Below are 13,505 nucleotides of genomic sequence, written 5' to 3'. Positions count from 1 at the left end.
ATGCTCTTTTTCATGCAGAACACTGAGAAAATTTTCAATGTGTCCTTGGACGCTAACCATTATATCAAGCTGCCTCCTCATTCAGCCATTAATGGAGGAAGAATTTCTTAGTGCTGCTTTTCTTCCAGAATGCTAGAACAGCCGGGACAGTTAAAATAGAAAAACGTTAAATTTTACGCCACGGAGTTAAGGAAGAGAGCGGATTCGTGGGAGCGAGCTAAAGCAAGCCCCACGATGTCAAAAAAAGAGTGGCAATCGGCAATAGAAAACCTGGATAAAAACCTGGACAAAAAACTTTTAGATATGATTAAAGAACTTAAGGACACGAAATTGGAGCTGATAAAAGAGGTTAAAGCGGTTACACAGACAGTAAAATCGGAGCTGTCAGAAGTGAAAAAAGGTATGGAAACAATACGAAGTGAATTACAAGGAACGCAGCAGAGAGTTAAAACAGTAGAAGACGCGATGGAGAATTTAGCAGACACGCAACAAACAGAGATGAGATTGGTGAAGGGGAGAATGTCAGTTGCAGAAACTAAACATATGGAGAAGCAGCTACGTTTTCGTGGCTTGCCAGAAGTGGAAGGAAAGTCAGCGCAAGAACAGATGACTGAGGTGTTGGCTGAGTACCTGGGGAAGGAGGAGGAGGAAGTTGTGGCTATCCTAGATGTGGCATACCGTGTGAATTCGAGAATAGCAACCCAGAGGAAACTACCAAGAGATGTGATTGTGCAGTTTACAACACGAAATATGAAAGAGAGGATTGTGACAAAACAGTTTCAAGATCCATTGGAGATTGATGGCAAGACGATTATTATAATGAAGGAACTGCCCAGATCAGTGTTACTGGACCGGAAAAAATATAAAGTGCTAATTCAGATTTTGAAGGACATGAAAATCAGGTACAGATGGGAGTTACTGGAAGGAGTGTCCTTTGAGTTTGGAGGGGCCAAAAAACGCATCAGATCTGAGGGAGAGATGGAGCGATTTATTAAGGACAATGAAAAAGACTTACCAACAAGATCATGAGTATGGAGTGTAAAGTATTATCTTGGAATGTAAATGGACTAAACTCACCGAATAAGAGGAAAAATACTTTTCACTGGCTACTAAAACAAAAATGTGACATTGTTTGTTTGCAAGAGACCCATATCAGAAAGCAGGATGTAAAATATTTAAAATCTGGAAAACTGGGCAAAGAATATGTAGCGGCCTCCAACAAGAAAAAAAGAGGAGTGGTGGTGTACATAAAAGAGGAGCTACAGCCAAAATTTGTTATGAGAGATGTGGAAGCTAGATTTGTAGCAATGGAATGTATTTGGAATTTAAAGAGAGTGTTGGTAGTCGGACTTTATGCACCTAACGGTGCAAAAGAAAGCTTCTTTGAGGATTTAAGGAAGCATTTAGACGATCTTGCATATGACCAGATAATTCTTGCTGGAGACTTCAATGGAGTGACAGACTTGGAACTAGACAAAAAGACTACAACGGCACAAAAGAAAAGAGGACTATTACCAAAGCTTTTTTTTGAGTTGATTCAACAAGAGACTCTTGAAGATGTATGGAGGAGAGAATATCCTAAAAGCAGACAGTTTACTTTTTACTCTGCAAGGCATTCTACATTATCAAGAATTGATATGATCTGGGCCTCAAAAGACTTAGCATTATGGACTAAGGAGGTAGAAATAATGCCTATTGTAGGCTCAGATCACAACCCAATTATGTGGAAATTTGGAAAAAAGAGAAAAAGGAAAGCATGGAGAATAAATGAGGACTTGTTACAGGAAAGAGAGAATATGGAAATACTGAGAAGAGAGACAAAGTTTTTTATACAATACAACGTGAATAAAGAAGTACCAACCAATAAAGTTTGGGATGCTTACAAGGCGGTTGTAAGGGGCATACTAATGGACTTAAATGGTAGAGCAAGAAAGAAGAAAGAGGAGAAAAGACAAGAGATTGAGGAGAAAATAAAAGCCAAAGAAATACAGCTAAAAAAGAGACCAGGGAAAAAGAAGGTATACCAGGAAATTAAAATACTTCAAGAACAGCTAACAGCAATGAGCAATAAAGAATTGGAGTGGAATCTCAAAAGACTGAATCAAAAAGCGTTTGAGGGTGCTAATAAACCTGGGAAGTACCTGGCATGGCAATTGAAGAAGAAAAGGGAAAAGAAGATAATAAATAAAATTTGCGAAGATAACAAAACGTATTTGGAGCAGGCTACCATTAGTAGAGCCTTTTATAAATTTTACGCTAAGCTGTATAATAAAAAAGAAGTAAACAAAGAATCAATAGCGTCATATTTGGAGAAAACCAAACTTCCAGAAATCTCGGAAGCTTGGAGAAATAAGTTGAATAGTGAAGTAACTGACGAGGAAATAAGTAAGGCAATACAATCTGCAAATCTAGGAAAGGCGCCAGGGCCAGATGGACTTACGGCTAAATTCTATAAGACAATGGCTAATGAACTGGCACCATTCCTAAAAGAAGTGATGAATGGGGTTTTAAGGGATCAAAGGATTCCAGAAACTTGGAGTGAAGCGAATATATCATTGATCCCAAAAGAGGGCCAAGACCTGACTAATGTGAAAAATTATAGACCTATATCGCTACTCAACAATGACTATAAAAATTTTGCGAAGATATTGGCGGAGAGATTGAAGGGGTGGCTCTCGGAAGTCATAGAGGAGGAACAAGCAGGCTTTTTGCCAGACAGACAAATAAGAGACAACTTAAGGACAGTGATCAATGCTATTGAATATTATGATAAGCGTTGTGACAAAGAGGTTGGTTTCTTCTTTGTAGACGCTGAAAAAGCGTTTGACAATTTAAACTGGGACTTTATGTTTGCCACTATGGAAAAGCTACAATTGGGAGAAAGATTCATCAGAGCAATTAAGGAAATTTATAGAGACCAGACTGCAGCAATCGTGGTGAATGATGAATTGACCAAGAAATTGACGATAAGTAAAGGAACAAGACAAGGTTGCCCGTTATCTCCATTGTTGTTCATTTTAGTATTGGAGATTCTGATGATACAAATACGTCAAGATGATGAAATTCGTGGAATAAAAATAAAGGACTATTCATACAAGGTCAGAGCATTTGCGGATGACATAATGTTAATTGTAGAGGACCCATTGGAGAACATGCCAAGAGTGATAGATAAGATCAAGGAGTTTGGAGACTTGGCAGGTTTCTTCATTAACAAAAAGAAGTCAAAGATATTATGCAAAAATATGACTAAGCAGAAACAACAATTGTTAATGGAAACAACGGATTGTGAAGTAACAAGTAAAGTGAAATATTTGGGAGTTGAATTAACTGCAAAGAACATAGATCTATTCAAAAACAATTATGAAAAACTATGGACTCAGATAGAGAGAGACTTGATTAAATGGAATAGATTGAATTTGTCATGGTTGGGCAGGATTGCAGCAGTTAAGATGAATGTGTTACCAAGAGTAATGTTTTTGCTACAGACAATACCAATCATCAGAGATTCCAAACAATTTGAAAAATGGCAGAGGAAAATATCAGATTTTGTTTGGGCAGGCAAGAAGCCTCGAGTGAAAGTGAAAGTTTTACAAGATGCAAAGGAAAGAGGCGGAATGCAACTGCCCAATCTGAGACTTTATCATGATGCAATCTGCCTAGTTTGGTTGAAAGAATGGATGACATTAAAGAACAAGAAACTATTAGCCCTAGAGGGATATAAAAAAATATTTGGATGGCACGCATATTTATGGCATGACAAAGTAAAGGTCAACTCGATGTTCCTGCATCACTTTGTTCGGAGAAGTCTATACATAATCTGGAAGAAGTACAGAATTTATCTACAAGAAGGAACCCCTTTGTGGGTGGTTCCATATGAGGTGATAGACCCGAGAGCTGTTGATAATGAACAACAATGTTTAACGTATAAAGAAATAACTAAAACTGAGGCATCCAAACTTAGAATAAAGACACAAGAGGAACTATCACCTAACTACGATTGGTTCCAGTACAGACAGATCAGAGACTTATATAACTCGGACTCTGCAAAGGGAGGTATACGAATAGAGAATTCGGAACTAGAGCAGACTCTTCTTAAAGAAGATAAGAAAAGAATATCCAAGGTATACCAAGTACTGTTGAAATGGTATACCGAGGATGAGACAGTTAAAACACAAATGGTGAAATGGGCTATTAATTTTAATAAAGAAATAACAATGGAGGCATGGGAATACTTGTGGAAAACTACAATGAAGATAACGACATGTACTAATATTAAAGAGAACATTTACAAAATGATTTATCGTTGGTACATGACACCAAAGAAGATTGCGCTAGGGAATCTGAATACTTCTAATAAATGTTGGAAATGTAAGAAGCATGAGGGCTCCCTCTATCACATGTGGTGGTCGTGTGAGGTAGCTAGGCAGTACTGGGGGGAAGTAATAAGAGAAATGAGTGAAATTTTACAATTTCAAATAAATAAGAACCCAGAACTCCTGCTACTAAACTTGGGAATGGAGGGAATTCCAGCCCATCATAGGACGTTGATATTCTATATGACAGCAGCAGCCAGACTTTTGTATGCGCAAAAATGGAAAGTACAAGAAGTGCCAACTATTGAAGATTGGATCTACAAATTGCTGTACATGGCAGAAATGGATAAGATGACAAGAAAACTGAGAAATCTGGACTCAGGGCAGTTTAACACAGACTGGGAGAAGCTGAAACAATATCTGGAGAAGAAATGGGAGGTGGGAGGAAAACTGTGGCAGTTTGAGAACTACTGAAGTATAATAAAAGTATAATAGAGGGGGGTGACTTTACCGAGGGAGGAAGAGATAAATGTGAATTAATAAGCAGTTAACAGATTGATATATAAATAGATATATATAGGTTAATAGATAGAATATTGATAGAAAATAATTAATGATAAGGTTTAAATATAAGGATTGAATAACTAACAATATTTTCTTTCTTTGATAAGATTTATATGCACCAAACTGAATGTATAGAAGAGTTAAATTGATTGATTATGTGATGTGCTATATAGAATTACCATAAAAAGATAGAATGAGGAATATATAGAGAATAAGTCAAATTGTTTGATTTAAATGTAAGATTTTTATGGTATATAGAAATATTTAAAACTGGAAAATGGGATAAATTGTTTATCTAAGATGGAAATAAAGACTTACAGTTTGGGTATATAACAAGAAAAGTAGTTAAGGATGTACTGCTTAATATAATAGAGAATGTATATCTGTTTTAGATAGAGGAATTTAACAGAAGTAAGGGAAAAGGGACAAAGGGTGGGAAAGCTGTTGGAAGTCAATAAAAGGGGGGGAAAGGGAGGGGGTTAGGAATGAAAAATTTGGGGAAAATTGAATGTAATGTAAAAATAATGGATTCTAACCCAATAAAAAAATTTTTCAAAAAAAAAACAGAATGCTAGAACAGCAGAGAGTTTAAGTTTCAGTGTGTCCTTGCACACTAAAACTGTCCCTCCTACAATCCTGCCTGCAACAAGTTTGTAGTATGTCCAAAGCTCCTGTGTGTGTGGGGGGGAGATTTGCAGCCTGGCAGAACTGAGGGAAGGACACTAACCACTGTACAACACTACCTTTCTGTTATGCCATGGGTGGAAAAGTTTTTTTGCATGCAGAATGCTAGTAGAACTGTGAGAGAATTTTCAACGTTTCCTTGGACAATAACCACTATACAACCCTGCCTCTTCATTAAGCCATGAGTGGAGGGAGAATTTATTAATGCAATAAGTTTTTATTATGTCCAAAGCCCCTGTGGGGGGGGGCGATTTGCAGCCTGGCAGAACTGAGGAATGGACACTAACTACTGTACCACACTGCCTCTCTGTCATGCCTTGAGTGGGAGAAGTCTTTTTGCAATGCTCTTTTTCATGCAGAATGCTAGTAGAGCAGTGAGAAAATGTTCAGTGTGTCCTATGACACTAACCACTATACCACCCTGCCTGTCCTCCATTGTCCCCGCCCCAACCTTGTCAGGTAGGTTAGGCTGAGATGGTGTGGCTGGCCCAGGAATTCCGCTTGGGAGTCCCAGATCCTAGCCTGACATGCTATTTAATGCCTCTTTGGAGTGTAAAGAAACATGATCAAAATGATGGACGTGACAGGGCTCCTTCAAAACATAGCAAATCTATTCCAGCATTCCCCCTTCCAGGGGAGGAAGGCACAGCACATACTCACACCCTCCACAGGCTTCTGAAAGTTTTTTCTAGGGTAAAATTGGGCTTGTCTAAAAATGCCAGCGATGATCTCTGGAAGTTGAGGGCAGCAGTTCCTTCAGTCTTTTGAAACAGGGCTGTGGCAAGAAGCTAAAGAGCTTTCCCAGCCCCGCACCGCACTAAACTGTCCCTTTAATTCCTGAAGCAGCAGCTGCACGTGGTTTGAGCTTTTCTCTCTCCCTGCTAGTTGGTGGGCTTAGCAGGCCCCGCCCACATCTGGAGGCAGTTTGGTTCCTCTCAGGCTCCGTAGGAGAGGAGAGGCGGGGCCTGGGCTTTCTCTGGGACGTTTGTCTCCCTGCCTTAGAGCCGTTTGCCTTTTGAATGCGGTTTGAATTGCTGGGCTACATGTGAGCCTGTCTGGAGGTAGGAGCTCAAGCACAGGGTGTGCAGGGGCAGGGCTGGAGAGGGCAGGGGTCACTTGGGACCAGGAAGAGGGGCAATGGCAGACGGATCAGTGCTGGCTCTGCAGGCTTGGGGCATCTGAAAACTCACCCCCTGGCATGGGAAGCTTTTCTCCTGCCTTTGCCTCTCTCTCATCTGGAGTGGCTACAACAGGATGGGCACTGCTCTCTCGGCAGGCTTTGGGCATCTGAAAGCTCAGCCTCCCCCTGGCATGAGAAGCTGCTCCTTACATTTCTCATAGTAAGAGGGAGAAAGGCATGTTAAGATCCTCATGCCTGCTTTCTCCTGCTCAGTTTCTCTTTTTGTGGGGCTTTACATTGTAATGTTTTCATAATCTAATACTAACTGTGTCCAATGGAGGGGGGGTGTCTCCTATTGCAGGCTGGTTTTTGCTGAAAATTGAAAAGGGGCTGATTTAAGTACATGTTCAGAGGTTGCCATGTGCACAGATTGTAATGGCTTTGTTTATTATATCTCCTAGCCACCCCCACCCCAGGTCCTTTTCCTTTGAAAAAACCTTTTGTTGTGCAGCCAAGATCTTTATTTCTGAACCAGAGGAAAATAGTGTTGGAAACTTATCATGCGGCATGGCATGGTGGCAACTCACCTCCTTGCATTTTTCTCAGGAATGAATCTCTCCCTCCCTCCCTCCCTCCCTCCCTCTCTCTCGGCACCTCCCCATACCTCATACCGGCAGTTTCAAAGGTATTAATTTTGAAGCCAGAGACAGGCCCCCTGCAAAGAGTCTTTCGTTTTCTACACAACTCTATTCCTTTGCCTTCTTTTGTCTCCCCACTCTCACAGTCTCAGATGCCATTTCTACATGTACCTTTTTAAGCAGATTGTCCCATTTCGCTTACATTGGCAGAGAATCTATAGGAGGATATGACTCTGTCTTTAAAGGTCCTGCTTATTTTAAAATAAGCTTTACACTTGAGATCATTCCGAAGGCATTGGGGGAACATGTGAATATCACATGGGGTCACAATATTTAATAGTAAAGTGGCCGAGCCATGCGGGTAGCTTTGAGATCAGCCTGTGACTGTCCTCATGCACAGTCAACTCCTCATGCACAGTCAACTAGCCTGCAGTCCTTGTACAGCAATCCTTATAGCTTTATTTCATTTATACCCTGCCTTCCTCCCCAAGGTGTTCTCGTTGACTCTTGTTTTATCCTCACAGCAACCCTGTGAGGCAGGTTAAGCTGAGAGTGTGCCAGGCCCAAAGTCATTCAGAAAGCTTCCATGGTAGAGAGAAGATTCAAACTTGGGTCTCTCAGATCCTGTAAACGCTCTACCCCACTGGGTCTCCCGTTCTCCTGGCTTTCCACAAACTGTACGAAAGTGAATTATCTAGGAGGAGGGTTTTTCTGTGGCTATGAAGGCTGTAATGTACCCAAACGGTTCTGAGAGATACTTTGGAAAAAGGATAGGGACCGTAGACTAAAGTGCTATCCCTTGCTCTCTCTCAGAGTTGAATGGGTGTTATAAGGGATGACAGGGAAAGCAAGGAAGCCGGGAGGCATAGAAAAGAATGTCTGTTCCTTCCCTTTTTAGTTTTAAGGTCATTTCTAGAGCCTTGGTGCTACTAAGGTCCAGTCTTTACTCTCAATCCCTCCACCCTCGAGTGAGGTCAAGATCTGGGCGGGACAGGCCATTTGTCTCCTATTTCCACCTCCTCCCCAGTTTCTCTTGCTAGATAATTGAAAGGATGCTGGAGTTACTCAGTCTCTCAAGAACAGGCCTTTCTCCGTGAAATACAGATGATGTTCTTCTTTCTGTTTCCACTTTTTTGCTTGGAAGTGAACTTTGAAACTGTCTACTGCCACATAAATATTTTCATTTTAAAACTTCCAGATGGATCAGAAGAAAGAAGCTCTTGCTGTACAAGAAAAGCCTGACCTTGAAAAGAAGAGAAGAGAAGGGAAGCGGAAGCCTTGCTTCAAAGCATGGCTTTAACTCCTGCTGCTCCTACGGGTAAGAATTACAATGAACACATATCCCATAAACGTCCCTCACCCATGCACAAGTGAACCTTGAAAGTTGGGTTGTTAATTCATGCTTATTTGATATTTGTTCATAATTGATTCAACTTATCCAGCATAACTTTTCAGAATGTACTTCTAAGTTGTGCTTTAAATTTGCAGTAGATGAAATGCAGATTGTACCGTTGATCTGTAATGTTTGTTTTATTTGAGTTATCGTGTGCTCGTTTTCATGCAGAATGCTCGTAGAACAGGGAGAAAATTTTCAGTGTATCCTTGGACACTAAGCACTATAACCACTAGCCAGTTTACGACACTGCCTCTCTGTTATGCCATGAGCAGGAGAAGCCTTTTTGCAATGCTCTTTTTCATGCAGAATGCTAGTAGAGCAGTGAGAGCATGTTCAGTGTGTCCTTGGACACTATCCGTTATACCACCCAGCCTCTTCATTAAGCCATGAGTGGAGGGACCGTTTGTTAATGCTGCTTTTTTTGAATGGTCATAGATGCAGTTAGCCGTGTTAGTCTGTGGTGGCAAAATCAAAAAGAGTCCAGTAGCACCTTTAAGACTAATCAATTTTATTGTGGCATAAGCTACAATATACCTGACACCTGACGAAGAAAACTTGATATTCGAAAGCTTATGCTACAATAAAATTGGTTAGTCTTAAAGGTGCTACTGGACTCTTTTTGATTTTGCTTTTCTTGAAGAATGCCTGAACAGCATTGAGAAGTTCCCATGTGTCTTTACACACCAAAACTGTCCCTCCTACAATCCTGCCTGTAATTTTGTGTGTGTGTGGGGGGGGAGACTGGCAGCCTTGCAGAAATGAGGGAAGGACAGTAACCACTTGCAACACTGCCTCTCTGTTATGCCGTGAGTGGGGAAAGACTTTTTGCAGCACTCTTTTTCATGCAGAATCCTAGGACAACAGTGAGATAGTTTTCAGTGTGTACTTGGACACTAACCACTGTACCATCCTGCCCCTTCATTAATCTATGACTGGAGGGAGCATTTAATTATGCTTCTCTTGGAGAATTCTAGAGCAACAGTGAGTTAAGTTTCAGTTTGTCTTTGGACACTAACCATTATACCACCTGGACTTTTCATTAAGCCATGAGTGGAGGGAGCGTTTATTGATGCTGCTTTTCTTACTGAATGCTAGAACATCAGTGAGTTAAGTTTCCGTGTGTCCTTGCACGCTAAAACTGTCCCTCCTACAATCCTGCCTGCAATAAGTTTTTAGTGCATCCACTTCCCCTATTGGTGGTGGTGGGGGGAGATTTGTAGCCTGGCAGTACTGAGGGAAGGGCACTAACCACTGTACCACACTGCCTCTCTGTTATGCCATGAGTGGGAGAAGCCTTTTTGCAATGCTTCTTTTTCAAGCAGAATGCTGGTAGAGCAGTGAGAATATGTTCAGTGTGTCCTTGGGCACTAACCACTATACCGCCCTGCCTCTTCTTTAAGCCATGAGTGGAGGGAGGATTTATTAATGCTGCTTTTCTTGCAGATTGCTAGAGCAGCAGCGAGTTAACTTTAAGTTCACCGACGTTCAAGATCTTTTTCCACCTGCAGCACCTCTAGTGTCATCTATCTCCTGATATGTGACTGCGACCAATTTTATGTTGGCTGCACCACATGCCCCCTGCGATTACGCATCCAGGAACATACCTCTAGATGTAGAGCTCAGAATATGGCATAACAGGGGCAGTGTGGCTCATTGGTTAGTGTCCTTTCCTCAGTTCTGCAAGGGTGTGAATCTCTGCGGCCCCACACAGGGGCTTTGGACATGCTGAAAACTTACTGCAGGCAGGATTGTGGGAGGGACAGTGAGGGAAGGACACTAACCACTGTACCACACTGCCTGTCTCTTATGCCATGAGCGGGAGAAGCCTTTTTGCAATGCTTCTTTTTCATGCTGAATGCTAGTAGAGCAGTGAGAGACAGTTTTAGTGTGCAGGGGCACACTGAAACTTATCTCACTGCTGCTCTAGCAATCTGTAAGAGAGGCAGCATTAATCAGTGCTCCCTCCACTCATGAGTATGCCTTTGGACACCCTCCGAACTTATTGCAGGCCCAACTTTGTGAAGAGGCAGGGTGGTATATTGGTTAGTGTCCAAGGAGACACTGAACACTCTCTCACTGCTCTACTAGCATTCTGCATTAGTGTCTGTCCTGGGACACTAATATACCACACTTCTTCTTCATGCAGCCATGAGTGGAGGGAGCATTTACTAATGCTGCTTTTCTTCATCCCCTACTGGATGGGTAATTGCAGCCTGGCAGGACTGAGGAAGGACACCAACCACTGTACTACACTGCCTCTCTGTCATGCTATGAGCAGGAGAAGTCTATTTGGAAAGCTTTTTCATTAAGAATGCTAGTAGAAAAGTGAGAAATTTTGAAAGTGTCCTTGAACACCAACCATTATACCACCCTGCCTCTTCATTAAGCCATAAATGGAGGAAGCATTTATTAGTGTTGCTTTTCTTGCAGAATGTTAGAGCAGCAGTGAGTTAAGGTTCTGTGTGTTCTTGCGCACTAAAACTGTCCCTCCTACAATCCTGCCTGCAACAAGTTCTGAGTATATTCAAAGCCACTGTGTGTGGGGGGGCGGGCAGAGATTTACACCCTTGCAGAACTGAGGGAAGGACACTAACCAATGTAGCGCACTGGCTCTCTGTTATGCTATGCGTGGAAGAAGCCCTTTTGCAATGCTTCCTTTTCATGCAGAATGCTAGTAGAACAGTGAGAATTTTCAGCGTGTCCTTGGGCACTAACCACTAGACCACCCTGCCTCGTCTTTAAGCCATGAGTGGAGGGAGCATTTATAAATGCTGCTTTTCTTTCAGAATGCTAGAGCAGCAGTGAGTTAAGGTTCCTTGTGTCCTTGCAAACTAAAACTTTCCCCCCTAAAATCCTGCCTTCAGTATGTTTTTAGTGTGTGCAAATCCCCTATGTGTGTGGGGGGGGGGGATAATTGCAGCCTGGCAGGACTGAGGGAAGGACACTAACCACTGTAGCACAGTGCCTCTCTGTTACACCACGCGTGGGGGAAGCCCTTTTGCAGTGATCTTTTTCATGCTGAATGCTAGTAGAGCAGTGAGAAAATTTTGAATGCGTCTTTGGACGCTAACCATTATACAAACCTGCCTCCTCATTAAGCCATGAGTGGAGGGAGCGTTTATTGATGCTGCTTTTCTTCCAGAATGCTAGAACAGCAGAGAGTTAAGTTCCCGTGTGTCCTTGCACACTAAAACTGTCCCTCCTACAATCCTGCCTGCAACAAGTTTGTAGTATGTCCACTTCCCCTATTGGTGGTGGTGGGGGGCGATTTGTAGCCTGGCAGTACTGAGGGAAGGACACTAACCACTGTACCACACTGCCTCTCTGTTATGCCATGAGTGGGAGAAGCCTTTGTGCAATGTTCTTTTTCAAGCAGAATGCTGGTAGAACAGTGAGAATTTTCAGTGTGTCCTTGGACACTAACCACTATACCGCCCTGCCTCTTCTTTAAGCCATGAGTGGAGGGAGCATTTATAAATGCTGCTTTTTTGGCAGATTGTTAGAGCAGCAGTGAGTAAAGTTTAAGTTCACCAATGTTCTAGAATTCTGCAAGAAAAGCAGCATTAATAAATGCTCCCTCCACTCAGGGCTCCATGAAGAGGCAGTGTGGTATAGTGGTTAGTGTCCAAGGTGACACTGAACATTTTCTCACTGCTCTACTAGCATTCTGCATGAAAAAGAGCATCGCAAAAAGGCTTTTCGCGCTCAGGGCATAACAGAGAGGCAGTGTAGTACAGTGGTTAGTGTCCTTCCCTCAGTTCTGCCACGGTGCAATTCTCTCCCCCTCCATAGGGGCTTTGGAGATACTCACTGCAGCTCTAGCATTCTGCAAGCAAAGTAGTATTAATAAATGCTCACTCTACTGATGGCTTGGTGAAGAGGCAGGGTGGTATAATGGTTAGTGTCCAAGGACAGAGTGAAAATTTTCTCACTCCTCTACTAGCTTTCTGCATGAAAAAGAACATTGCAAAAAGGCTTCTCCTGCTCATAGTATAACAGGGGCAGTGTGGTTCATTGGTTAGTGTCCTTTCCTCAGTTCTGCAAGGGTGTGAATCTCTACGGCCCCACACAGGGGCTTTGGATATACTGAAAACTTACTGCAGGCAGGATTGTAGGAGGGACAGTGAGGGAAGGACACTAACCACTGTACCACACTGCCTCTCTCTCATGCCATGAGCGGGAGAAGCCTTTTTGCAATGCTTCTTTTTCATGCTGAATGCTAGTAGAGCCGTGAGAGACAGTTTTAGTGTGCAGGGGCACACTGAAACTTATCTCACTGCTGCTCTAGCAATCTGTAAGAGAGGCAGCATTAATTAATGCTCCCTCCACTCATGAGTATGCCTTTGGACACCCTCCGAACTTATTGCAGGCAAAACTTTGTGAAAAGGCAGGGTGGTATATTGGTTAGTGTCCAAGGAGACACTGAACACTCTCTCACTGCTCTACTAGCATTCTGCATTAGTGTCTGTCCTGGGACACTAATATACCACACTTCTTCTTCACGCAGGCATGAGTGGAGGGAGCATTTACTAATGCTGCTTTTCTTCATCCCCTACTGGATGGGTAATTGCAGCCTGGCAGGACTGAGGAAGGACACTAACCACTGTACTACACTGCCTCTCTGTCATGCTATGAGCAGGAGAAGTCTATTTGGAAAGCTTTTTCATTAAGAATGCTAGTAGAGGGGGGCGTGGCGTCGCTGACTCCGGGATGGACGCGTGCTGAAAGATCTCCGCTCCTCCCAGCCCCCAATTCTCCATATAAAGCTACACAACATTACTTTTGATTGC

The 13,505-nt window shown here is 42.4% G+C and overlaps 1 protein-coding gene across 2 annotated transcripts in view; it reads left to right on the top strand.

Moving 5' to 3' along the window:
- The window catches only part of LOC129343079 (uncharacterized), an 88,952-nt gene that overhangs the window by 65,705 nt on the left and 9,742 nt on the right, over positions 1-13,505 (top strand). For both annotated transcript variants that reach the window (XR_008598272.1, XM_054999082.1), the window contains exon 6: positions 8,518-8,637. Coding sequence is in view for 1 of the 2 variants with exons in the window: in XM_054999082.1 (XP_054855057.1) it covers positions 8,518-8,637 (120 nt within the window). In the remaining variant the exon portion in view is untranslated. The remainder of the gene's footprint in view (positions 1-8,517; positions 8,638-13,505) is intronic.

This window comes from Eublepharis macularius, chromosome 15 (assembly GCF_028583425.1).
Source record: "Eublepharis macularius isolate TG4126 chromosome 15, MPM_Emac_v1.0, whole genome shotgun sequence".
In the NCBI taxonomy this organism is placed as follows: domain Eukaryota; kingdom Metazoa; phylum Chordata; class Lepidosauria; order Squamata; family Eublepharidae; genus Eublepharis; species Eublepharis macularius.
Note: the sequence above shows the minus strand (reverse complement) of the source record. Positions and strands in the feature narration are given on the sequence as shown.